General features: G+C 50.4%; 1 protein-coding gene across 1 annotated transcript in view; it reads left to right on the forward strand.

Moving 5' to 3' along the window:
• Positions 1-2: 2 nt before the first annotated feature.
• SMAD6 (SMAD family member 6) overlaps positions 3-27,092 on the forward strand; it is a gene marked incomplete at its 5' end in the record, with an annotated part of 37,920 nt that continues 10,830 nt past the window's right edge. Inside the window, 3 exons of the mRNA XM_042039589.1 lie at positions 3-477; positions 3,123-3,179; positions 4,887-4,964. Of these exons, the coding sequence (XP_041895523.1) occupies positions 3-477; positions 3,123-3,179; positions 4,887-4,964 (610 nt within the window). The remainder of the gene's footprint in view (positions 478-3,122; positions 3,180-4,886; positions 4,965-27,092) is intronic.

The following is a 27,092-nucleotide window of genomic DNA, read 5'->3' on the forward strand; positions in this document are numbered from 1 at the left end:
CCGCGCCGGAGAGCGACGGCCGGACCGTGACCTGCTGCCTCTTTTCGGAGCGGGAGCCGGGCGGCCCCCAGCGTCCCCCCGCCGCCGCCCCCGGCCCCGACGGCGCGGCCGACGGCGGCTCCCCGGAGCGGCGGGGCCGGGAGGCGCGGGCGCGGCTGCTGCTGCTGGAGCAGGAGCTGAAGGCCGTCACCTACTCGCTGCTGAAGCGGCTGAAGGAGCGCTCGCTGGACAGCCTGCTGGAGGCGGTGGAGTCCCGCGGGGGGATGCCCGGCGGCTGCGTCCTGGTGGCCCGCACCGAGGTGCGCCTGGGGGGCCTGGCGGCGCCCCCGCACCTCCTCCTGGGCAAGCTGTTCCGCTGGCCCGACCTGCAGCACCCCGCCGAGCTGAAGCCCCTCTGCGAGTGCCAGAGCTTCGGCGTCGCCGACGGACCCACGGTCTGCTGCAACCCCTACCACTTCAGCCGCCTCTGTGGGCCAGGTGAGCAGCGGCGAGTTGGGTTCCCCCCGCCACAAACACCCACTAATTTGGGGATTCGGGATTTCTGACCCTTTCCTGGGTTTATCCGAAGCCTCGTGCGCCGCGCTGCCCCGGCCCCGCGGTGTTGCGGGGATGCCCGGGCAGGAACTCGCCTGGCCCGGGGTCCCCGCCGGGCATCCCCCCTCTCTTGGAACCAGCGGTTCCAGTTGTGCGTGAAAAGCCCTTTCTCTTCAATTTTTTTTTCCCTTCCCGCGGAGTTTCCCCGCTCTCTGGGAGCCGAAGGGGCGATAATCGGCGGCTCCATCCCGCTGGCGCCAGCCTGGCTCGCTCGTATCGGAGCCGGGCGGTCACCGCCCCCGGCTTAAAGCCGCAGGCGCTTCGGGGGGGCTGCGGGGATGTCCCCGCCGTGGGGATCTCCGAACCCGCAGGGACACCTGGGGCTCCTGCATTTCTCGGGGGTTTCGCATTTTTTACCGTGGGCAGAGGTGAGCATTTTCAAGGCTGGGTTTGGTTTTCTTGAGTTTTTTGTTTCTTTCAGCAATACTCGATCGTGTGTCCGTGTCAGCAGGGAATAGTTACACGGAGCAGAGACATGTTAGAGCTTGAGGTGCAGAAATCGAAATAATACTTAACAGGCTGTACAAGAACTTCAATGACACTGGACAGCTGGATTCCCACTGCCAGAAGGCAGGGTTAGATGGGATATTGGGAAGAAATCCTTCCCTGTGAGGGTGGCGGGGCCCTGGCACAGGGTGCCCAGAGAAGCTGTGGCTGCCCCTGGATCCCTGGAAATGTCCAAGGCCAGGTTGGACGGGGCTTGGAGAAGCCTGGGATAGTGGAAGGTGTCCCTGCTCATGGCAGGGGATGGAACGAGATGATCTTTAATCTCTCTTCCAACCCAAACCATCCTATGAATCTATGCTGACTGCCCCTTTTTTTGGCAAGAGCTTTGATTTTATTATTTCTTTTGCAATCTGGGCTTCTGCCTCGCTTTGCATCACTTCTTTCAAAGAAACTTCTCTTCTGGGCGTGCTTCTCCCGAAGATCACTAGAGGCTGGAGGCAGCTTTTTTATTCCAGTTGGAGTTGAGCTGCGTTTTTAGGAACGGGGCATTTATTTTAGAAACGGGAGAAGCTTCCCAGTCTCTTTCCTGCAGCGGTGGTGGTTTTCCCAGCGGTGAGCGGCTGCCAGCCCTGTGCTGGGAGTAGTAGAAAGCAGAGCTGTTACCAAGTGGCTCCTTATCACTTTGATAATGGGTGACTGTGCCAGGACCCCACCCGCGCCGACTGGGCGCTGGTAACAGGAGCCAAGAAAAGGCCTTGATGCCCTTTTCCACAAGTGGCTCCCTACAGAGATCATCCTGTTGGTGTTTCCCACCCAGTTTACTGTAGGGTGACGTAGCTGAGGGGTGTGGAAGTGCTGGGGTGCTTCAAACGAGCCCCTGGTGACAGTAGGTCTGGCTCTGGCATGGGACCAGCACAGCCAGGTTGGGCAGTTACATCCACATGGGGACATTGGCACCTCTATTTTTTTTTTTTTATTTTGAGATCCATAAGTACCCTGCCCCATTAGGGGAAATGGGGAACCTTTTCTGAGAAGCATTAGGTGAGCCCAGAGCCATTACACGGGGGATGCTGAGGTTCTTTTTGATGAACTCAGCCAAGCTGAGCTGCAGTTGCTGGCTGAGTGCTGCCAGGTGCAGGTGGGAGCTGAGGAGCACACCCCTGTTTCCGTGCTCTATGCGGTGCCGCTGATTGACTTCACAATACAGTTTCTCACTGAAGTCGGTGCCTGCTCAATGCTGATGCCTTGATACAGCCCAGCTGGCTGCACACTCAGTTTTGGCAAGTTGTAATTCAAGAAACATTACTGTCATATTTTGGAAGGGGAAAAAAAAACCCTCCAATCACGGCGTGGAGTTGATGAAGGACCTTCATCAGCCTTCTGCACGGTCTTGACCCTTTCAAGGACAGCGAGAGCTGGTTGAATGACCTGATTCAGCAAAGCACCTCTGAGGACTTGCTGAACTTGGAGCACATGACTGCTCAGTCCTGCTGCTTAAAGCCGAGCTCAGGAGCTTTGTGGGGTGGGTTCAGGGTGAGCGGGACCATGGTGGCCTCTGCTCCTGAGCCGCTTCTGTGCCGAGGCCTTTGTTGGGATGGACCATAGTTACTTGGGTGGCTTGGTGGCTGAAGCCAGCCTGGCTCTCGTGTCAGCCCTGTGTGCCAAGAGGAGTCTTTTCATCACCCAACTTCTCTATTCAGTACTTGCAAAGTGTTTGTGGAGCACTTATTAAGCCATGTGTGTTGGAGTCATGGGTGGAAGGTTGTCCCCCAGTGCAGATGATGGAAATGTAGTTCTTCGGGAATAATGTGATGTTTTGCGTGGCTCAAGCTGTTGAGTGTCCAGGCACAGATATGGGGCAGAGGAGTGCAGCATTTTCAGTAGCAAAGTCCACTTTGAAAGTTCAAGGTGGAACTCCCGTTCTTCAAAAATTGGGAAAACCTTGGTCTCCAGTTACTTCCAAGTGTTTTGTTTTCCACTGGGTGTTTATAACCTTGGAAGAGTTCCTACCCCAAAAGAGAAAGCGAGAGGGTTTGTTGATGAACTGAACACAGCACTAACCTAAAGTTTTGTTTTTCCAGAGTCTCCACCGCCTCCCTACTCTCGGCTGTCTCCTAATGATGAGCAAAAGCCACTGGGTATGTGTTTTGTCTCTTTTGATCTCCCGGGAACTCTTTCATGGTGCAGCCCCGGTGCTGGTTCTGAGACAGCCCTACCTGGCACGTCAGGCAAAAGCCAACAAGTCGGGGTTTTATGGCTGCTCATTATTTCTGAGCAAGCGTCAGCTGATGGGTTTTAAGAAGTAAATGGATGCTGGTTTATCCTACCAAATTACCGTGTAGACACATGCATATTTTCCAAAATAATATGAAGCTCTATTTTTAATGAAGGCATAATGAAAGGTTACCAGACGTCATGTTTTGTCTGCGTGTGTAATCTGCGGGAGTGGGAGCTCCTGGGTGCCATTTCCATAAAGGCCTGGCTGTGCTGCTCCATGGAGGAACCGGCTATTACCCTTCCTCTGCTCCTTGCAATGAGATGGAAAGTCTTTGAAGCTCGGTGCTGTGTCATTTCTGGATGAGCTGTCACTTTTCCTGGGGAATTATAAAAGGCTTTCCAAACAAAACTGGTGAAAGCAGCTGGGGTGGGTAGGCTGGTGTGGAGTGCAGGGTGCTGGAGAGCCTGGCAGCCTTGGATCCTGGTCCTGTGTGCTGCACATTGGCCTGGAGGTGTTTTGAGCTGGCATAGCTGCATCCTCACCATCCTTTCTCAGCCCTTCTTGCTCAATTAAATGGGAAGCAAAGACATGGAATGGAAGGGAGGAATCCCACATCCCTCTTGGATTTCTTGCTGGGATCTGTGCAGCTGGGGGCTTTCTCCCTTTATCCCTATCCCATAGTCAGTGATTTACTGGGGTTAATGACCAACGGGAGCCGCTTTTGCTTGAATGGGGCAGGGACAGGGAATGGGGCAGGGACAGGGAGGAGGCAGACGGGCAGGTGATAGGAGGGGACAGCAGTGCCTGCCTGTCCCACCCAGCCCCGGGGGAAGGCGGGAGCTGCCCCTGCCAAAGGTGAGTCCCTGCCCTGCCAGGCCTGGGAACTGCCGGCGACTCAGCCATGTGTGCACCTTTCTGCCTGGCGCCTTCATCACCACAGGGCTGTGACCAGAGTGGCCTGCAAAGCCAAACTGGCTGGTGGTGGCTTTTTTTCTGGTTTTTTTTGTTAGGTGTGGAGGCAAAAAAAGAGGAGTTTTCCCTCCCCGTGCTCCCCCTTCCAAGTTAATTCCCTTTAGAAACTGCTGTGCTGCAGGGAGAGATGATGGTGAGCGACACGTGACTTTATTAAAACAACAGCCAGGGATTGAAATTTGCTTCACTGGCTTGTTTGATTGGAAAAATAATAGTTAATCTGTGAGCAAACAGTTGAGCACTTAATTAGAGGGTGTAAGCAAGAGAGAATAACAAAGACTCTTAACTTGTTAAAACAAAGTTTCCTTCGCTTCAGCAAAGAGGAAGGAAGGAAGCAAGAATAAACAGCTTCAAGAATTTTAATGGTGATAATTAAGTATAGTAACTCTGACTTGTTTAGAGGCTTAATGTAACTTTATCCAGTAAGCACCAAGTTCCTACTTGTTTGATCAACTTAACTGGAGTTATTTTTGTGGTCGAGGCAATTCAAGCTTTGCATTTGCGTGGTGGAGCTACAAAGTTAATCGCTGCTTTCTGGCTCTGTGGAGAGTTTGTCTCAGGGAGGTGGTGGGAAGCTGAGGAGCCAGGGGTGCTCACGTAGCACTGGCAAATGCAGCAGGACTAAAAGTGCTTTCTTTTCTTTTTTTTTTTCCAGATCTATCAGATTCCACGTTGTCTTACACTGAAACAGAGGCTACAAACTCTCCCAACGTCACGCCCGGAGATTTCTCAGGTTGGCAGCTGTTTGTGCCTTCCCGCCCGCGAGGTCCGTGCTGAGGGCTGGTGGTGGGGCAGGACAGCAGGAGGGGACGGGGGTCCTGGTCCTGCTCTTGGTTTGTGCTCTTGGTGTGAAGAGAAGGGAAAAAAGAGCAGTTATTTGAGTTGGTTTTTCAAAGAAGTCTGTGCTGTGCATGTTGTGATAAGATGCTGTTTGTGGGATGAGCAGGGATATTTGGGAGGTGGCCACAGGGCCGTGCGTGTCCCGTGTGGAAGCTACCCGGACCTATCCCAGGCTCCAGGGCCATGGGCTGCTGTGGGGGAGGGCTGTGGGCCCTCTCCATTTCCATGGCAGGGGCAGTGAGGCCGTTCCAGTGCTGCTGCTCTGTGGTGGTTCCAGCCGGGTCCGTTGGGCTGGTGTTACCTGTTGGGCCCTGGCCCCAGGCTGCAATCCCTGCTTTCATGAGCAGGCTCCCAGCTACGGAGCCATTGAAGATCCTGAACAAAGCTTGGCTTAATTAGGTCCTGGTTTTTGCTCTGCCCCACCCTGCAACCTTTCATTCACTTAATGGGGCTCTGCAAGGCCTGGGGTGGTTTTACCTGACAGCAGGTAGAGTTGGGGCTTTCCTTGGCCCTGCACTGAGCTCTGGCTGCAGCGATTATTCCACATCTTTCTCCTTGGTGTCTCATCCCGGGCTGCGGGCTGACTGTGTGTGGGACAGGAGGGGCCTGGCTATAGGACCAGGTTTAACTTCTTTGCCTAGATAATGGTCTGAGAACTGGGGTGAAGGCAGACAAATGTGGGTCCTGGTGGAGCCCCACGTGCCTCCTTCAGCAGCCGAGGTGGGATGGGGCTTGGGCACCTCAGAAGCCTCATTGTTGGATTGCTGAGTACGTGGATAGAATCTGCTGCTCTCTTGGGGGTGATGCTGTGAGTCAGGGGAGCTGTTGGAGGGGATCTTGAGGGTACTGGTCCCTTGGTCGTGGCTTTTCTCTTCATTTTCTTTCCCTGCAAGAGTTTACAGCCAGTTCGATGAGACTTGTGCCTTCCTTGGGATGTTTAGACCGATGCCAGCTCCAAAGGGTGTTCAAGCAGCACAGGGTCTGTATCGTGGCACGGTGGCACATTTCCCTCTGGGGATTTTCCCTTCTCCTTGTCCTTTCAGGTCCCCCTGCAGTGGCCGGCTGGCGGTGCCGCGGTTGCCGCGTGCCGGATCCGGCGTGTGCCAGCCCACAGGCTTTTGTTGTGCTGCCAAGTGTCCAGAGCAGGGGAGCAATTGATAGCCAGGACTTGGATCATTCAGCCTTGTGCTCTAATAAATATGTGTTTGCAATTCCTAGCAAACATTCCTGGGGCTGGATACACGTCTCTAAAGCTCCCCATGCCCGTGGCTTTTGTTGTAACTTGATAATTGGCATTAATTACAGCAGCCAAGTTGGAAAACTGGGGTTCCTAAGGATGTAATAGTTTCGCTTCTCTCATTGCTCAGTCTTTATGGGACATCTGGTGGGTTTGCTGGAAGAGAAGAGAGATTTTAACTTTTCCTTGAACGATACAATGATAACATGTGACTGAGATTGTGCTGAAACCGGATCCCTCCTCTCCCCCTGTGCCGTTTCCAATGGTGTAACTTTTAATAAGAGTCTGGGGCTGGGTGATTTATTTTTCCCCAGTGCTCACAATTGCTGAAAGAGGATAAGAGCCCTGCTGAAGTTAACCCATACATGTCATCACGGGGAAGTACAAGGGAAAAACCCACTTAGGCTCCAGTCTACCTGCCACATTTTAGTTTGTTTATTCTCCATTTCAACTCATTTAATAGCTCTGCTTGAAGTGTGGGTCTGTGGGAGTGATACACAAAGCACATGGTCCTCCCTGCCTCCTCTTGCGTACTGCGGGAGCACAGTGTGCATCTAACTTGTCTTCCAAAAATAAGTACGTTTTGGATCTAGCATCAAGCCACTACTATTTATTGCTTCAGCTTTGATCATCAAAAAGGCTTTTCCTACTAAAACCACAAAATTCAATTTTGGGTAACAAAGAGAACCATTCTTCTCCTGTTGCTCCTTTATTTGATGAACTTCTAAACAGGAGGTTATAGCATGAAGGTAGAAGATGATCTCTGTCATATGTGTAAATTTAAAAAAAAAAAATAAACCCTCTTTTTGAAGTAGAACCTTTCATGGCTATAATATTGCCCTTAAAAAGAAGGAAAGTCTTCAGTGAAGTAGCAGGCTCACTGTAAAGTTCAGCGGAACAGTCAGTGCTAACTGGAAGCACAAGTTGTGGATAGCTGGGTGGATACGACCTGGATCCATGGATGATACCCCAGAGCCCTCTTCATCTCATGTTCAAAGCATTTGGGTCTTGGAATGAAGTTTTTTGTCCAAGGATCAGTGTCCCGCCACAGCTTTTCCCTTGGAATGGGGATGCTCCTGTTTTCTCAGTGAGGTGCCATGGCCTGGGAAGATCTGGGTCGGTGGGAAAAGGCACTTGGAGATGTTTGACCTCAAAGTTTCTGCCTCTTGAGCTCAAGCAGTGCCACATTCAGGCTTGTGAGAGCACAAAGAGGGGCTCCATCTTTTCCTCCTTAGATTCATTTCTGCCTGGGGAACAGAGCTGAAGAAAACCTGCTGTTTGGGGAGTTATATTGTAAACCCAGGTGGCTCCCTGGGCTGGGCTGGGCTGAGCCTGTCTGTCCCCCGGGAGCTGGCAGAGCCTTGGCCAGTCCTGGCATCCCCGTGGCTCCCAGCCGGAGGTGGGGAAATACCAGGGAAAGGGCAAAATCCAGCAAGGCAGGAACAAAAGCTCAGCCTCGTGACTCATAATTGGTGGAACATTTGTAGCAATTTTTTTTTTTCCCTTCCCCTCAGACTTGGCTCCTCCAGCACATGCCAAGAAGCTGCTGTACCCGTTAGACTTGCCAGGCGTGTGGAGGGCTGAGCCACTCTGCGGGAGCTGGGATGGGATGGTGGGGATGTGCTGGAGCAGCTGCTGTGGGCTTTGGGATTGCCTGCCTTCCCCTGAATCCCACAGGGCTCTCCCTCACTGGCCCTGGGAAGGACCTTTTTTTAAAACCCATGGAATATCCCCATTCCTGTTGAAAAAGCCCCATGATGAGCGTTGACCAAAGTTCTTGCTAGTAGTGGCTTTAAATTCTTCAGGTCCTGAGGACGGTGCAGGAGGGGAGGACAGGTAGGAGAGCAAAAGGTGGCCTTGCACCTGCAGGTCTCTGTGCTGACCTGACCATCACCAGGGAAGATGCTGGTATATTTTTTCCAAAAATACTTTTATTGTTTATTTAAACTTCAAAATCACTCCCCATGTGCTAAAACTCTCCAAGAGTTTCAGCTCTGGTGAAGCCTTTTGTAAATGAAAATGTGCATCCTAAAGAAGAAATGTTGGATTGGTGGTTTGTTAGAGGAGGGGTGAATTCCTGTCTGTGCTCCAAAGCAGCAGAAAAGTGTTTTCCACCTGAAAGTGGAAGCACAGGCATGAGTTTATTCCCAGCAGCTCTGCTGATGTCCAGAAGGTGATGGGCTCCATGTGGAGATGAGCTCTGCTTGGTGATTGATGATGGTGGAGGAAATCTGTGAATTAACAGAGAGAAGAAACACAGACACTGAATGGGCTGGAGCTTATTTAAATTATTTCTGATTTTTTTTTTTTTTTTTAAGGCCTGGGAAGATGGGGAAGTTTTTGCAGGGCAGTGGTGGGGCTGGGAGCATTGGATCTGGGGAGCAGGGTCCCTGTACCACCAAAGGGAGGAAGAAGGCAGGAGCATCCATCCCAGCTGGTGACTCAGCCCTGCTGAGGCGATGCCATGGCTCCATGCAAGAGCCAGAGGGTTTTTTCTGCTCCCAGAATATTTAGGAAGAACTTAAGGAGGAAGCATGTTTTAAAACCCACCAAATGGAGAAAGTTAACATCTCCCTTCCTCTCCCCCCAGAAATAACAGACTGCAGGATTTATGCTAACAAGGAAATTTATGAAGATCCCGTGTGTTAGGAGTAGGAAAAAAAAAGCCCATTAAATCTGTCAGGCGGATGTGTGTGGCAACTGGGCAAACATTGCCCTTTCCAGGCTGGGGGAGAGATTCTGGAATTACCTGTTAATAGAAAAAAAGGGTTTTTTCTCATTAATAGGGCAGCAGTTTCTTCTGGGGGGAGAAATGTTGGGTTTTGAGGGTGGGCTCTGGCTTTGGTGTGTCTCAGTGCTGGCTGGGGGCTGCAGGCTGGGTCTGACCCAGCACCACCCTGGAGCCTTTTCATCCCTTCTTCCCCCCCTCCTGTAGAAACAAATCCTTTAAAAAAAGGCACAACATATCTGTGCGTCCAGTTTAATCACAGACAGATGTTTGTTTGGGCCAGTAATGGTTTTGGTTTCTTTTTTTCTTTCATATTTAACTTTAGGTTTGCTGGCTTGTCTTCCCCTGTGCAGTCTAGAACAATCAGTGTTTGGCTAAAACCTCTCCTGGTCGGAGGAACGAGCCTGTTGCCAAGAGCTACTTCTTTGATGCAAAAAAATACATCCTCGAGGTGCTTTGTCAGATGTTTTTATATTAAACAGTTTTCCTCCGTAATTTCAGTTTGCCAATGGGAAATAAAGTGCATCTATTTTCCAGTGTGCACCAGAGAGCAATTCTTTGCTCACTGTGGAGGTTTTTCCCACATGGCTGTGGATGGCCATGGATGTTGGAATCCCCATGGGAGAGCTGGGATGGCTGGGAGAGCATCAGAGCAATAACCTGCTCTCCCTGGGGGTTTGCTCATGTGCAGCTCCTGGCCCTGCCTGGGGCTGACATCAAAGGCAACTTCTCCAAGTGCAGGGTGAATCATGGAGTTAATCCCTGAAAGGGAAGGTAGGGAAGCTCTGGGAGCCGATGCCTGGGCTTTCAGTGCTGTCCCTTTCACAGAGGTGCAGGTGTGCTCCTTTGTTTTATATAAAGATGTCTTTCTTTTTGTGGAGGGCAGTGTGTTTTTCTGCATCCCATTTGTGCTCACCAGGGTGGTGGCTCCGGTGGCAGCTCCTGGAGTTCAGACATTCCTTGGGAGCAGAAGGTGAAGGGAAGGGATCATTGATTCTGTAGCCAGGTGGGCTCCTCGTTGTGTCTAAAGCCTGATGATAGCAGTGCTTCATCCATAAGCAGAGTAACCCAGCAGAGTGTTCCACCTGGGAAAATAATAAGCAGATGAAGAAGTTGTTCGGAGCATTGAGCAAGCAGCAATTTAAGAAAAATTTAAAATAAAAAAGTTAAATGACTTGGCAATGGAAGAGAAGCACCCTAGAGCAAAGCTGGAGGGAGATATTGCCTCCATGTGGTTGTTTTTCCATTAAAACCCTGTGGGATAACTCATGTTGGGCCACCAAACCAACAGCTGGAGCACTGAGCTCTACCTGAGCAGGCTCCCACAGAGCTGGTGGGTGACCATGCTGTGGTGGCAGTAGACCTTCATGGTTCCACCTGTATGCAGTGTCTCCTGTGGAGAGGTGCCTGTGGCTCTGTCCGTGCAGAGCATGGGGCTCTGGAAGGAGGATTGAGCTCCAGCAGTGGCTGTGCAGCTGTAGCGGTGTTTCTAAAGCAAGTGACACCTGTTTGTATGAAATACCCCATGGGCTATGGGCTTGTAGTGCAGGGCTTTTGGTCTTGGGATCAGTGCAGAGCTCAGCCAGGACTGTGATGTAGGGGGGGGAAATTAATTTTGTGAAGGCTGAGGGACCACTGAGGAATTTGCTGGAGGTGGGAAGAGAGGTGGTTTGTGCTGAAGGTCTCCTGAGGAGGGACATCAAGGATCCTCTGAGGCTTTGCATCCTGTGCAGCAAGGAGCAGCAGCCTCCAAAAATGGTCTGACAGGAGGGAAGGTGTCTCCTGGAATGGGAGGTGGAAATGTCCCTTTGTTGCTACAACCATCCAACAGGCAGCACTTAAGAAATGAGGACAATCAGAGCTTAAAAATCTGGACAGCTGGAGTTGTCCCTTGTTCAGAAAAAGGAAGGAAAAAAATCCAAACTGGCTTTCCAGAGCCTTAGGATCATCTGCCTGGAGTGGCACAGCCTGCACCAGGCATGGAAGAAGGTTGGTCTTACCGATATTGGACCCTGTGCCTGATGCAGGGATTAAAGCTGCTTTGCAGATGATGCCTCTTTATTTCTGTGAATACATACAGCTCCCAAACTCCAAAGGAGAATTTGCTGTGATGGAGCCAGGCAGGATGATGCCCTGAAGTGACAGCTCCATGGGCAATATTTGGGGAGCGTAGTTCCCGTGGAGGCAAGACACTGAAGTTCTTAGTAGATTCCAGCAGAGAAGGAGAGAGTTGCTTTTTCTCCCTCTCTTACCTGGAACTGGGATGGATTTTCACAGCTAGCCTGGATGTTTTCAACCTAGAAGTTCTTGGAGAAAGTACAACACCCAGATAAAATGTGTTTTTGTCTGTGGTTCACTGAGTAGTTATGATGTTTGGCCTTGAATCACAGAATAATCACATCCCTCACTTCTCCAAGCACCTAGGCATCACTCTTAAAAAAAGAAACATCAGGAAGTAAGCAAGTTACTTAAAAGTAAATTAGTTTAGTCTTTGTAGCCTAAACATTACATTCTTGCACCCTATTAGGGGTTGGATACGACTTTCTAGGTAGTAAAAGTTCCTTTGATGTAGCTCTGGTTGTGTCCTTTAACCAGCATGGATCCGATGGATCCGGCTTTGAACCTTCCTTTTTCCCTGTGCCTGTGTTTTGCTTTTTAAAGGGATTTGCTGAATACTGGACACAGTGTATTTATGACCTTTGAAAACGGTGAATGTTTTGAAGGAGGAATTTTGGCTTCTTATAGGGGACCTGTAGAGAGAGGCTTGTGTTCACAGTCCCAGTAATAGATTTTTTTGTGGCACTTTGATGAGTGAGAGGTGTTTATAGTCTTGATTCATAACTGAGTTACCACGGTTTTCCACGGAAATAACTTATTAAATGTGTGGCGCTCACCAGAGCGATTGAAGTCTGGAGATTTGCTATTCATCAAAGGCACCTCCTTTCCCGGCCTCCAAGACCTAACTCAGCATTTTACCTCTGGAGGATGCTCAGACCCAAAAGGGCTGTGTGGTGTGGGAGCTTGAGCTGGCTTTTAGTAAGAAATTAAAGGGGGAAAAAAAAAAAAAAAGGCAAACTGGAAGGAGGAGGGAAAAAAAAACCCCTCAGGAAAAACATCCCCCGTCGTTGGGAGCCGCTGATGGTTAAACCTGGTTTTCTGGAACACTGCTTATTTGTGTGGATTTTGCTTTGCTGCTCAACAGCTGAAAAGTCCATCCCGTCAGTGCTGCTGAGGGCTTTGAAGTGTCCCGAGCCCCTGGAACCGCAGGTTCAATTTACTGGCAAAGCAGACTCGGCTCTTTGTGCTTCCCGAGTGCCTGCGATCGGCAGGATTGGGCACGTGGGGCTGTGATTCCCAGCTCTGCCGTGTGTCCTGCAGTGCCATGGGCCCTGGGAGGGAGCAGAGGAGTGCTGCAGGGGATCCAGGTGTCAGGTGGTGATGGAGGAGGAGGGACACTGGCTCACTGAGGTCCCACCTTGCTCCTGAGGGTTTGAGTTTGTATGGTGCCTGTCCCAGCACTTGCTCTGCCCCTGCTCTGTGCCTTTCACTTGGTTGATTCATTGAATCCTGGTTTGGGTTGAAAGGGAGCTTAAAGCTCATCCTGTTCGCCCCCTGCCATGGGCAGGGACACCTTCCACTATCCCAGGCTGCTCCTGGTCCAACCTGGCCTTGAACACTGCCAGGGATCCAGGGGCAGCCACAGCTTCTCTGGGCACCCTGTGCCTGGGCCTCCCCACCTTGTCAAAAGTCCTTCTCCAGCTTTCTTGTAGCCCCAGAAAATGGGTGTTTAGCTGGAAAAAAGCATCACCCCGGGGGCAGAGTGCTGGGAGAACGGAGATTGAGGGGAAGATGTGCAGCACATCTCCAGCACTGGGGTCTGGGCTTGGGATGCTGCCGACTGTTGGATTCCTGTTTGGGGTTTGGATTTTTTTTTTTCTGTAAGAACAAAAACATTTCACGTGGAAATACCTGTCTTGGCTGACCTCTTGCAGAGCTGCTAATGCTGAGTGGTAATGGCCTTTGCAGCTCCTGGGGCTGGAGCAGGGATCAAATGGCTCCAGTATTGAAGTGCTGGACTGAGCTGCTGTCCCACCACCCCTTTCCCAGAGAAGCTTCTCCTTCAGTGAGAAGCTGGTTCTTCATCCCAGGCTTTGGATTTGGGAAAATATGTGGGGAAAAAACCCCTAGCATCAGAGGATATAAACAGCATTAAACCCAAAGACCTTTTCCTGCCCCAGCATCTCCTTAAACAGCCTTGCACCCCAGGTTTCCCCCTCTTTTTGCTTTCCATATTTTCCTCTTTTTATTCTTTAAATGGATAAGTATTGTGTCTGATGCTCAGACCTGAAAACCCTCACAAAATACAGCCTGTCCCTACCTCTCCACAGGGGTGTAGTCTCTGGCTGGGAACACACAGGCTGGGATGCTGCTCCCTGCCCTCGGCATTTTGCCCTTCAGGTTATAAAGCCCATGTATGAAACCTGCCAAAAAGTCAAATTCCCAACAGTGCAAGAGAGAAGGATCTGTAGAGAGTTTGTTTTCCCCTTCACAGCAGTTCTGTGTGCCTGGGGGATGCAGGAGGTCTTTGCTCAGGGTTCAAGGACCGCTTGCAGCAGAGCCCACGTGCTCCTGTCCTGCAGCATCCCCCAGCCCTCCCCATCCACTCCAAGTGTGGTTCCCAGGGTAAAAGCTGGATCAAAGCCCTCCCTCCCCAAATGGCAATTCATGGAAGTGCCCTTGTGTCACATTTGCTGTCCCAGCTGGACACTGATGCTTAGCTGGACCCACTGCAGCTTGGCCATCTCCCCGCCTGAGCTGGGAAGAGCTGCCCTCCCTTTCCTGTGCCTGTGTTTGGTTTATGGCTTTGGAGATGTCCCTCCTCCTAAGTGCTTGTAGCAGCTGAGAAGGATCAGGCTGCTCATTCCTCCAGGCTGGAGAAGTTGGAGTCTTCATGCTGCTGCAGGGGCATCTCTTGATGCCAGGGATACCTGGGCAGGATTTCTCACAGTGGCTCCACGGAAGGGCAGGAGACACAACCGTGTTGGTTTTATCTGCATATTCCATGAGCAGGAGCAGAACCTGCCAGCAGAAAGGCTATTTTTCAGCTCTTTCCATTTATTAAGGTCTCATTTGCTAAGATTTTTCCATGAGAGAAGCCAAAGAATGTTAAAGACTTTAAAAAAAATATGCCAGCTGCTTTGTGCTTTCACACACAGTGATGCAGAGTCCTGTTGTCTGTTTAATCAGGGGAAAAAAGTCCCAGAGGTACCTGCAGGGAGCTGTAGCACTTGGTGGTGGGTGCTGAGTGGTGGATGAGGCCCTGGCACAGGCTGACCAGAGAAATTGTGGCTGCCCCATCCCTGGAAGTGTTGGATTGGGCTTGGAGCAGCCTGGTTTTGGGACAGTGTCTGTGCCTGGGGCAGGGGTTGGGATGAGATGAGCTTTCCGGTCCTTCCAACCCAACCCATTCTGTTTTTCTGATAAGGCTGAGCTCTCTTTAGATTTATTCCACCTGTCTCCGGAGGCTCCTGCAGAGATGGACGTGCTGTGCAGAGCACATCTCTTTTCTTCCCTTTCTTGCCTTTCTTTTCCCCTGCTGGCTGCTCCAAAGCCCGGCCTGTTCTGGGGCCGAGCGCGGGCGCGGCGCTCACACAAGGCCCTGTTTGTGCGATCCCGCACCAGGAAAAGCCAAGTTTGTCCATGGGGAAGAATGAGGCACTTGATTCATCCCCCGCTGTGTGAGGCTGTGGGGTCTGGGAGCATCCCTGTCCTGCACAGGAAAGGCAAACACAGGCTGTGGTGGCTGGGAGCTCCCATGGCTCTGCTTTCCCTTATTCCTGAGTAACTGTTGCTCCTTTGGAAGCACCACTGCATCTTCCCCCAAGCTCTGTGGCAAACACAGTCATTGTGCCCTGATTTTTTTCCTTTTTATTTTCTTGGTATTTGTTGCTCTTTGAACCCTGCAGTGAGTTGTAGGTAAAATGAACTATAAGTAATTTTTTCCAACATTTCTTCTTAAAATCCGCAAAAGTTGTGATTAACCCAACAGGAGCTCTCACCCTGGAAGTGTTTAAGGCCAGGTTGGATGGAGCTCTGAGCAACCTGGTCTGGTGGGAGGTGTCCCTGCCCCTGGAAGGGGGTGGAACAGGATGATCTTAAAGGTCTCTTCCAACCCAAACTGTTCCATGATTCTGTGATCCATCCCCTCATCATAAGCAAAGCTTTGCTAAACCTCTCAGCAAACAGTCCCTGGTGCTTATAAAAAGCTCAGACTCCAAGATTAGATCTGGTTGGGTTTGTCTGTTGCAGCAACTCGGGGTATCCAGCTGTGGAGAGAAGGAGCAGATGTGAAAATGGGCAGTTTAATGTCTCAGACCCAATCCCTCCCTATAAATTGTGTGTCTGCAGCTTCCACTGAGGGCTCAAGCTGTTCTGCCATAGGTCTGATCACAGTAAAACTGAAGCCAGCAGGTTTTGATTTGGGCCTATTCTAAAGAGCCCTTTCTGCTAAGGTTTTATGAAGCCCTGAAAACATGACACTGTTTCCAGAGGGGCCGTGGGCGCCTGGGCCGGGTGCAGAGCAGTCCTTAGTGGCAAGGCCAGGGCTCAGTTTTCCTCAAGTGTCATGGAATTGCTTTCTGAGATCTGCAAAAAAACCCCAACAGAATAAAAAAGAAACCCCAACAAAGCTTTATGAATCGACCAGGAAGCCAGTAAAAATTAGTAGTAACAAGCTCATTTCAATAGAAATGGGTTTGCTGCTCTGCTGGCTGCCAACCATTTATGAGACTGGCCGGGTGCCGGGTCCAGCGCCGCATCCCTCACCCTCCTGCTGCTGGAAATCATTTGTGACTCCAAAAAAATAAATAATACTATTGTGGAGCTCGTTTTATGGCTGGGGCCTGAGCTGGGTGGCAGCTCTGGAGTTTGCAGGCCCTGACTGGGTGCTCTCTCCTCCATCTCAGGTGGGTTCCTGTGGGTGTGCAGGTGAGGACATGGGATGGGAGTTGCATCCATGGCACTTTGGATCTGTTCCTGCATCTGATGCCAGGGGAAGAGCTGGGTCAGTGTGGCTGTGCTGATGCAGGGCTGTTGCAGGGAGGATTGGATGCTGTTGAGTGTTGTGCCGGCAGAGGTTTAGGATGGATATTTGGGAAAATTTCTTCCACAAAAGGGCTGTCCAGCCCTGGCACAGCTGCCCAGAGCAGTTGTGGAGTCGCCATCCCTGGAGGGATTTAAAAGCCATGTGGATGTGGCACTTGGGGACAAATGGTGGCCTTGGCAGTGCTGATTGTAGCTGCTGATCTTAGAGGGCTTTTTCCAACCGTAACCATTCTGGGATTGCTCCTGTCTCTGGTGGGGACATCCTAGCCTCACCAAACCCCAGGGCAGTGTCCCAGTGAGCCAGGTGCTGGCTTGTTTGGAGGACCAGACTGCAGAACAGGCCCTTGTCTCCTTTGGCCCATCTATAAATACCACAGGGGTTTCCAGCATGGGAATCCATCTGACTTTTCCATTTACACCGGGCCTGTTTCAGTGCCTGCACAAAGGGATGTGTGTCTGGGGAGATTTCCTTGTTCTCCCACAGGAGAACAAGGAAATTCCTGTGAGAGTACAAAATAAGGTAGATCCTGTGAGTACAGGGAGCTGCTCTTCCCCCATTGCTGAGTTATTTGAATGGAAAGGAAATGTCAGCAGAATTACGTTTAAAAAAAAAAAAAAGTCACTCACATTTCACAGGTTACAGAGTAGGAGCTCACTGGGCAGCTTCATCACTGAAACAAGAAAATTGGAGTCATTCTTTATTCCCACGTAATTACAGCCACATATTTTGAAATATCCGTGTCTTTTCCGTGTTGAATCGCCAGTACAGACCTTCAGAGCCGGATTGGATTCAGCTGTGCTTGAAAGGGTCGGTCATTTGAGACTTCCAACATTAAAGATTTTTGCAAATTAGTTTTGCTCTTGCCATGCTGAATTTGTTTGTGTAGAAAACCTCAGTAGATTTGGTATGTGCCTGTCTTTGAAGGGCTCTGCTTCAAAGGCTGCAGCTCTGGGTGTTTTATGTGCTGAGCTCCGCGGTCCCCGGAGCTCCGCTGCCTCACTGGGAAGTGTCAGCTCATGTTAAACCTGCAGGAAGGAAAAGCTGAGCGTGGCTTTTCAAAGCTATCAAGGAAACTGGATGCCCTGGGCTTATTCCTGTAGGAAACCGGTGCTGGAGCTGCATTGGTACAGCCTATATCATGGTCTCTCCCTGCCGCTTCCCTGTGGGTGAGAGGAAACCTGTGTGTATTTGGAGAATTAGGGATAGTTGGTCCCAGAAAATTCAGCTGAGATCTTGGCAGTCAGAAGTCAAACACAAGAGTTTCAGTTGGACCAGAGCTAGTATTCAAAAAAAGTGTAAAAGTAATATTGTCAAGCTTCCTGATTCTTGGCTTGAAATCTACTTTTTTGTCGAAGAAAATCGAATCTCAGAAGGGAAAATGGGAGGACCTGTCTCACATCCTGGAGTTTTGCATGTTTAGGTGAGATCTGTCACCAAACAAGTTTGGTTGGAGTGGGGCAGGAGTCCTTTCCCCTCCAGCCTGGCATATCCACACACATCCCAGCAGGCTGCACTTTGGAACTGATCGCTTTAAAACACAGAGGCAGCACCAAAAATTGTAAAATATAAGGTGCTCATTGAAGGCCTGCCACCTCCCAGAGCCTTGGGCTGCCCCAGAGAGGGGCTCTCTGTGGCCAGACAAAGCTGTGGAAGGGTTTTGTGAACGGCGAGTGCATTGGCCACGTTGTGAGCAGCAGTGTGCTCCAGTGCTGCCTTTGGGCTGCCTGATGGGCTGGAGGGAAGGAGCTGCCCTGGCTGGGTGTATGCAGTAGGATCAATCCAGGTTTAAATGAGGACAAACCAACCAGCACCAGAACGTTGCTGGGAGCCAGCAGATAATCCCAGATCAGCCTCAGGCTGGATCGTCGGCTCTGCCTTGCAGAAAGTGCTCATTTCTCTCCTCTTCCCCCTTTCCTCCCTCTCATTGAGATTTCGACACAATATTATTTTAATCCCGATCCTCTCACCCCTCCTCCTCCCTCTGCCCTTCCCTGCGGGCTCTCTCCCCCCATGCTGGCTGCAGAGGCTCTCAATGAGAACCAGCTGCCTTCCAGCGGTGTTTCCCCTCGGAGCGGGGCCGGGCAAGGGCGAAGTTGGCACCGTGCAGGCTCAGCCCCGTGGGTCGTGGCTGCCTGGCTCTCCCCCAGCCTCCAGAACACTTTTCCTCCTGGCTCTGTCCTCTCTGAGCACATGGTGTTTGTACTCCTGGGATTTGGGGCTGGCTTTGGAGCCATCCCACCTTCGAGCATTGCCGGTGTGCCCATGGGGAGCGGCACGGGGAGCACCGGGATTTGGGATGTGCCACGTGGCTTCCCAGCTCCCTGCCACAGCCCAGCCACCTCCAGCCATCACAGCACAGCCTTGCTTGGATTAGAGGTTGTTAAAACATGGCTTTATTTGTTTCTTGAGCTCTTCTGTGGGTCAGGCTGCCTTGGTGCAGGTCCCTGGGGCTGAGTGTTTGGTGTGTGTTGAGCACAGGAAGCATCCACTGGGATTTAGAGTCACATTTTCCACCCTGTTCAAACACCCGGGAAGGTTTTAGGCATTCAGGGGATGCTTCCAAGGCAGGCAAGTGAATGAAATTATTTCAACCAGTAAAATCTCACATGTGCCAGCTGCAGTAAGTACCAAACTCCTCCTCACATCCATCCTTAGGTGCCCCAGGATGGTGGTGAGGGTGAGCATAGGTTGGTTCATTAACCAGAGGGAAGGCACATTTCTCCAGTGCCTGGGCAAGTGCAGCCACCTGAGGGAAACAGCACAGGCTTATCTTGGGGCTTTTATTCCTTATTTCTCCTTTGAAATTGTGTTTAATGCTTGTGTCACATGAATAAGCTGCAATAGTGTGTAGGGTGTATAACGTGCAGGCAGCAGAAATGTTTTTCCAAAGTTCTGTGTCTTTATCCTGGGTTAAGTGGTGGCACACAGATGAGACTGTGGCTCCTGCTGTGAGTGGTGCAGTTGTACACACTGGAGGTTTGGTGGTCTCCAAACTACAAAGGCAGCAGATACAGTCCCAGACTGGAAGCATCAGCGTGGATACCTTGGATTCATTCCCTGTGCTATGATGCAGCAGACTGTAATGCAGAAAGAAATTCTCACCAATTCAGCATTTCAGAGCTTCTGAAACAGGGTTTTCCTGACTAACTAAACCCAGCAGGTCTGTGAGAAAGGGGGGGATGAGAAAACACTTCCCTACATGTGTCAGGATTCCAGCGTGGCCCTTGGAGAGCTGTGGCCATCACTCCCTTCCCAAGGTGCCACCCAGCCCGGTGGCACTCCCACAGCCAGGGGGGGAAATCAAGGCTGGCAATTTGGAAATGCAGCAACTCAAGTGCTCCCAGAGCAGTGCCTCTCTGTTTGAGTGAGGTCGTGGGTGTTTATTTGAGGGAAGAGCAGCTCAGCCAAACATCCTGCTTTTAAACTCGCCTCTGCAGCCCTCGGAAAGATGCCTGCAGCTATATTTGTGTGCAGCCTCCAAGTGCTGGACTCTGGGCATGGATGGGATTTGCAGCAAGGGCTTAGGAACAGCCTCCCGTGTTTTGGGGTTTCTGCTGCATTGAAAGCTGGGAGTTCCTCATGATTGCACTGGAGAGCTGTAGCACACTTCCATCAAGATATCCAGTGTCAGGCAGGGAGCTGGGTGTCCTGCAGGGCTCTGAAAATCCCACTTCCCCAAACGGGGTGTTGGAGCCTGAGTTTTGAGTCAAAATAAAAATGAGTGGGAATTGCCAAGTTTGGGGGGGAGTCCTGGTTTTGCGTCAAAACCGCTGTGGTTTTTTTCCCTCTTGTTTCAATCCCAAGCACAGCCCTGCCAGAAACTTGGCTCAGCTTCCCCAGCAGAATTAGGGATGTATTTATGTTTCGGGGTTTGTCAGGAAACGTGAAACCAGGTGAGTTTGGCCAAGGCCGGGCTCTGGCTGGGACAGGGATGTGCCTAAGGGAGGGCACAAGCAGGACTTATTTTTGTAGACATTTCATAGCAACAGGGCTAAAATAGAGCTGTTGCTCTGCCTTCTCCATTGCATTGAAAGGAAAGCCTTTTTCTGTAAGCAGAGCCCCTGTGGTGGCTGGGATGGGGCTCTGGGTTGGGACATCACAGGGTCCTTCAAGCTGCAGGGGAAGTTTGTGGCAGCTCTTAGTTTTAACCATTGATTCTGAAATAATGGGCTCATGAATAAGAGTCGTAACTTCACCCTGTCCTGCACGCCACAGCATTGTGCTTGTCCAGCCCCTGACATCCTTCACTTACGTGGGGGTAGCTTAATGCCACCACTTACACATCAGTTCTGTGTCTGCAGGTAGAATACACCAATGTATTTATTTTCACAATCCATTTCCAGCTCCATTTCCTATCCAGAGTCATCCAGGAGACTGCACATTACCCTTAAGATTTGAATTCCCTTAGTGAGATGTTGCTTTTGCATGTGATTAAAGAGCTGATTGTTCTTTGGGCCATTTGGATGGTGTTTGGGTAGCAATTCTTGCACTTAATCTTAGATTTATACAGATGTCCATGTCTGAGGTGGTTTTTTTAGATACTTAACTGCAGCCAACAGGGAGAAAGACTCAGCTGAAGGGCACAATTCATCTTCTCTCTACAAAACAGGGCTAAAACAGGGCAGATAAGTTGTGCCCCCAAAGTTTGCATCATTCCCTGCTGGGGAGCACAGGTGGGAGGGTCTGGGCTTGTTCACATGGACTTGGGATGCTGCGACTTATCCTTGGATCAGCTGAGCCAGCAGAGAGGATTTGGGTGGTTGTGAGGCACTTGAAAAGAAAAAAAATTGTTCTTTTTAAAAGAGGGAACTGTGGGATGTTGGCCACTGGAAATACCAGCAAAGTCCTCCGTGACTTCCACCAGCACCATCTCCACTGCTTCATGGCGGGTTGGGAGCGTGATGTCGTGGGCAGAAAATAGCCCCTGTTGTTATCAGAGTAAAGTTGAATTTCTTGTAATCTTCGCCTGGGCTGCCGCCCCTTCCAGCCCTCCCTCCCCGCAGGAACCTTCGAGCACATCCCCAGCCCCTTCCTGATTGTTTTTCCAGCCCCATTACACAACGCACGTTTGTTTGGATTTGCAAATTGGTCCTGAGCAGTGTCAATAGCTGGAGATACACACAGAGGGGAATGGACTTTATTTGGGTTTTAGGGCCTTCGGAGTGAATGGTGCCAAAATAAATAGGGAGTTTTATCCTGGGCCATGTTAACCAAACAGCCCTGGGAGCTCCTGGGGAGAGGTTCAGTGGAGAGCAGCAGGGATGGAACCACCAGGGTACCCGGAGCGCCAAGCAGGACTCGGGACTCATGAATGTCCCCTTGAGCCTGGGCTGTTGTTTTAATTCCTTAATGATGGATTTACAAGGAAATAAGAACATCAGGGTCGGTAACAGCGCGCTGGGTGACTGAGCCCGGTTATCTTCTGGCTTTGGAAACCATGTTTTGTTTATCGAGCTGTGTCTTAGGAGGAATTCAGCTTTTTGTTCCTCTGCTGCTGCATTGTCCTGCAATTAAACCTTGCCAGCATTTCCACTCTGAATTGACTCATGGCAGGTTTATCCCCATTTATCCTGGATCTCTCTGTAGTTCCTCGAAGCTTTGTGGCAGAGCTGGGAGAGGCCAGGTCAGAGCTTCCTTGCATTGCAGGGTTGGAGTGTTGGGCTTGGTGGTTGCATGAGTTTTACCTTCTCAAAAAGCTCGAGGACTTCATGTTTTCCTCGTCTTGGAGCTGTTTGAGGCACTGGTGGCAGGGCCATGCTCTGTTCCCCCATGAGTTAGGCTGACTTCATCACTGACAGCACCCTGGAACAGCCCAAGAGCTGCTAAAAAAGACAATTTGAACACCCAGGCCAATTTCTTCCCTGAGTTTCAGCTGTCTAAATACAACCATGGTGATGTCAGTGGAGTTACTTTAAATTTCTGGTCAATATTTGGAGCAGAACCTGGCTGTGCCCATGGGAAGCATGGGAGGATTTACTTATATAAAAAAAAAGGAAAATATGATGGAGGTTGGGGAGTAAATGGGGAGTGAAGAATAAGACTCAGTCTCCTCTTTTCTTCCTGATTTTTTACCATCCTGAAAGAACTTTCCCTTTGGCAAACAGGTTGCCTCAAGTGGCCCTGGCGGCTTGCTAAGGGCACTGGGTTATGACAATAAATAAAAGCCAATGGCGCTTCTAGAAATGTGAGGAATGTGAAAATGTTTAAATGATTTAGTACCAGAAAACTTTATTTAAACATTTAATCGAAGAACACGCTTTCATCTTTAAAACATCAGTGTTTGAACTCCCATCCAAGTTTTCTCCAGATTTTCTATGTACTTCATCATATACAACAGCAAGCTGTGCTTTGCAAAGGGAATAAACTTCCAGTTTGTTGATTCTGTTTGTTGTTGCCTTAAACGCACCTAAATTACAGTAGAGAAGCTGTTTTTGGGAAAAAATCCTAAACATCTTATTTCCTGTGTTAAATAAGGTCTCATTTATTTGAAAAGTTGGAGGAGGGAAATGCTGTGTCCAAGCAAATCCCATAAAGCTGCACGGCTTTCCATATGGAAACCAGCCTGGATACAGATGTGTCAGTCAGCACATGGGGGTTTTTCCTAATGCAAGGGAATATTCACCTCTGGGAAGTTCGTCTCCCCAGAAAGCACCATGAGAGAGGCTGGGGTGGGTTGGTGGCACTGGTTTGGTTGCAGTCTGGACTGGTGAGGGATGAAGGAGTGGGCTCTGACGAGTTGGGCTTGACTTCAAACCTGCCACAGGCATTGAAAAAAAAATCATTTCATTCTTAAAATGGGTGAGCATTAGTGGGTTGTTTTTGAATTACATAATTTTTTGCATGTAAGAGCTGCACTTTGAAGAGAAAAACCTCAGGGCTCCATGCACACCACCACCCACTAGCCATCAATCCATGGCTGTTTTTAAGAGCAGTGACGCTGAAGTCACACCGTAGCGATGACTCAGTGCACGTAACCACGCTCCCTTTTGGGGTGAACCGAGGGGATCAGCTTCGTAATGATTTTCCTGAGCTTGTGACCTCAGGGCCCCTTGGGTGCAGCATTAGCATTGGAAATGTCCCTGTTTGTGTTCCCAAAGCTGCCTGAGCGTGCGCCGGCCAGGGCCTGCCGTGCTCCACTGGGGAGATTTATGCTTCCTAAGTACATTGTAAAAGTTTTATAAAGTAGCTTAAATATTTACACAATAAGCATTTAAGGAAACAGTTAGGCCTCTAAAGGAGCTGCTGATCCTTTGGGTCCATCAGACCATGGACATGAGCGTTTTTTAACTGTCTGACCTCCAGGAATTGCTTTTTTTTCCACCTAACTGGTTTTAAGCAGGCAAACAAATGGAAACTCATACACAGGAACCTATAAATAATGTTAATGACCTGGCTTGTATCCTCAAAAACCAGGAAATTTAGGAACATGCTGGCGAGCTGGCCCTTTGCTCACTGGAGGGTGGAAAGCGTAGCTGGGAGGATTCCTGCCCAATATCCCATCTATCCCTGCCCTCTGGCACTGGGAAGCCATTCCCAGTCCCTCCATCCCTTGTCCCCAGTCCCTCTCCAGCTCTCCTGGAGCCCCTTTAGGCCCTGGGAGGGGCTCTGAGCTCTCCCCAGAGCCTTCTCTTCTCCAGGTGAACATTCCCAGCTCTCCCAGCCTAGCTCCAGAGCAAAAGGGCTCCAGCCCTTGGAGCAGCTCCGTGGCCTCCCTCTGGACTTGCTCCAGCAGCTCCGCATCCTTTGCCTTGCACTTGCCCCGGCACAACCACCTTTCTTCTGCTTCCAAATTTCCTTCTGCAAGGCTCCACCGATGCTGCATCTCCAGGGAGCTACAAGGAGCCTGTGCAGCTTTTATTTCTTGCTTCATCCAGCACCAGGCTGTGATACTGCCTGGAATTCTCCCCTCAGGAACTGCTCCATCCCACTGTAAGAGTGGAATCCTAGACTGGTTTGGGTGGGAAAAGGACCTGTGAAGATCATCTAGTCCAACCCCCATGGGTGTGTTGAGGAAGGTGGGAGGGTCCAGCCATTGGTCCTTTGCTTGGTCTGCTTCAAGGAAAACATCCCAGACCCCTTGGATGGCCATTCCCTCTCATTTTAGGCCAGCAGGGAATGGAGACCCCCTTGTATGGCAGGGGTGGGTGCTGTGCTCCCCTCCCCATCAGCACCCACCTCCCCTTTCCTTGCGCTTCCTGAGGCACTCGGGGTTGGGTTTTTTTCCTCCTGCTCACACGGCAAACGGATGTTTAGATCCGAAAGGAAATGGGATTGCTGTTTGCTCGGCTCCTCCTGAAGCAAACAGCCCTTCAAAATAACTCCGGTGGCGTAAGTGCCAGGAAAAACAACGAAGCCAAAACCTTGTAAGCAAATAATTGGCCTTTATGTGAGAGGGCTCCTCTTCAGCTCCAAGTTTGCAGATCAGAACTGCTCTTTCCACGTTTTGTTTTGAGGTTTTGCAATTCTTTTCAAAGCAAACACATCCAGTGTGTGCCAGATGGGGGGGTTTTACTGCTTCCAGAGTGCTGCTTGCAGGTGATTCCCCTAGGATACGCAGAGCTTTTGGGTGCAAAATTGTCATTACTGGAGTTCTGGAGCTCAAATCTGGACCCCAAATGCTGGCTGTTGCCCTGGAGGAGGTGGCTCCAGAACGGTGCCCTCGGGGTGTCCTGTCCCTGTCCCTGCTCCTGCAGGGATGGCTCCTGCAGGGCCCTTGGCCGGCACTGTGGGAAGAGCTCGGCTTCCCCACGCGGCCCAGCCCAGCCTGCCTGAGTCACCCCGGGCTGGGAAGGCACTCGGCAGGTTGGGAAAACTGGCTGGAAACTCCCTGCCTGCCCCAGGGCTGAGCTGTGCCCCAAAGCTGCACCCTTGATTTGGGCACATGGGGCCACAACCGCCCTAGAACAGCGTTCCCAGAGGAGAGCCCGGAAGAGTTCCCCAGGGTGAGCACTGCCCATCCTGTGCCTTCAGGCACTTCTTTGGGATACACAAGCCAGGAGCCCAATTCCTGCCACTCAGTGTCCCCGAGGCACCCACAGAGGGGATGGGGTGGGTGCCACCAGCGCAGCCCCAGGCTGGGCTTGCCTGGCTCCTGGACTCATGCAGGGGAGCAGGATGTGTTTAAAACACACAAAGTGATGAAGTGTCACCCAGACTGAGCTGTTTCTCAGCTCCGCAGCCATCTCATCTCAGATTTCAGCTGCTCAGCTTCCAGGGAAAGGGATGGAAGGGGGCCTGCAGCCTCACTGGGGTGTCCCTGAGCCCTCTTGGCTCACAGGGCTTGACAGACACCCTCACGCATCACGCACCAGCATCTGGGTGCTCCTAGGTTGGTAGATCTGACACACAGGATGCAGGGGTGGGAGCGTGTCCTGCTCCCTCTTCATCACCCTGTGGAAAAACTCGTTTGAGTGACAACTGCAGACGCTGAGGTGAGGTACAGGAGGAACAGGTACTTTTTTTAAACTTTATTTTATTTTTTCCTTTGGAAATGCAGCCTCTCACAGCCATGCTGTCACAGTTAAAATAAGGTTTAAATTACAGGGCTGGCTGTGGCTTTTTCCCTTTCTTTCAGAATTTTTGCCAACTTGCAATTTACTTAATGAAATCCTGCTATTTCGTTTAACGGGGATATTTTTTGCAGATGTTGATTTAACCCAGCTTTATAAAATATGTGAACTGTGCAGTTTCTTTCCTATTTTTAACAATTTAAAGATTCTAATGCAGAACTTGACAGAGCTTATAACACCAGTATCTGTTTGTACCATGTAAGAGTGGGGTTGAACAATGAGGCTTCCACATCATCCACAACCCCATCAGAAACAGTGTGGAATGCTTCAATAATGGGCAAAAATTGTCCAAAGTGAGAATTTGTGCTGCTCATTGGAGCTTTGTGAATTTTCTGGAAAAGTATCGGACCCTGGATTTATAACCAGTTATTCTTCAGGGTTTTTGCAGGGGAGTTCTCTACATCCATGTGGATTTTTTATATGTGCGATATATATGGAATGAGGAAGAAAAATGGGTCTGGTTTAGGCTGGTGACAAGCTGCCTTTTTAATGTATAATTCCTGGTGTTTCTCCTAATATTCCTTACTTTATCTTTTAGGACTGATTTCCCTGGAGGGAGGGGAAGAATCTGATATTTCTCCTCTAGTGCTGAATTGAGGGAGTGCAGTGTTGAACTCATTATCCCCGAGGATGCCTTCACGTGCTCCTGTAATCTCCCTGGCCTTGATGTACAAAGAGCCCGACCTGCTCCCCTTCCTCTCCTTCCCGTTTTCCTCTCCATGGGAAGGTCGTTTATTTGGTGCTTCATTTACAGTTTCTGAGTTCAGCCTTTGCTTTCAGCCCCAAAACAGCTTGTGGAGGAGTTGCAGCCAGAAACCCTGCATGAGAGCAGTCCTGAAAAGGTTATTTTTAGCTTGAAAATTCAGCTCCCAACAAAGATGAGAGCTTGTCCTAGAAAGGTGGGAGAGTTTTTCATCCAAACAGTTACACTGGCTGTGTCCATGCTGTAACTCAGAGCACGGAGGGACAGGACACAGGGAATGGCTTCCCACTGCCAGAGGGCAGGGACAGATGGGGTATTGGGAAGGAATTGTTCCTTGTGAGGGTGATGAGGCCTTGGCACAGGGTGCCCAGAGAAGCTGTGGCTGCCCCTGGATCCCTGGAAGTGTCCAAGGCCAGGTTGGACGGGGCTTGGAGCACCCTGGGACAGTGGAAGGTGTCCCTGCCCATGGCAGGGGGTGGAATGGGATGAGCTTTAAGGTCCCTTCCAGCCCAAACTATTTCTGTGATAACTCATTAATCCTTTTCTCCTAGAATATCCCTAACGAAGCTGGAGTTGTCTGGGATTCATATTAGTGCAGCAGCACAGGATGTATTCCATGGAGCTCTCTGTGTATTTTGGCATTTTCCTATTTTCCCCCCTCTTTTTTTCAAAAGAAACT

Source organism: Corvus kubaryi, unplaced genomic scaffold (assembly GCF_017639235.1).
Source record: "Corvus kubaryi isolate FWS band 111438036 unplaced genomic scaffold, C.kubaryi_AGA036_p1.0 37394, whole genome shotgun sequence".
Classification (NCBI taxonomy): Eukaryota; Metazoa; Chordata; class Aves; order Passeriformes; family Corvidae; genus Corvus; species Corvus kubaryi.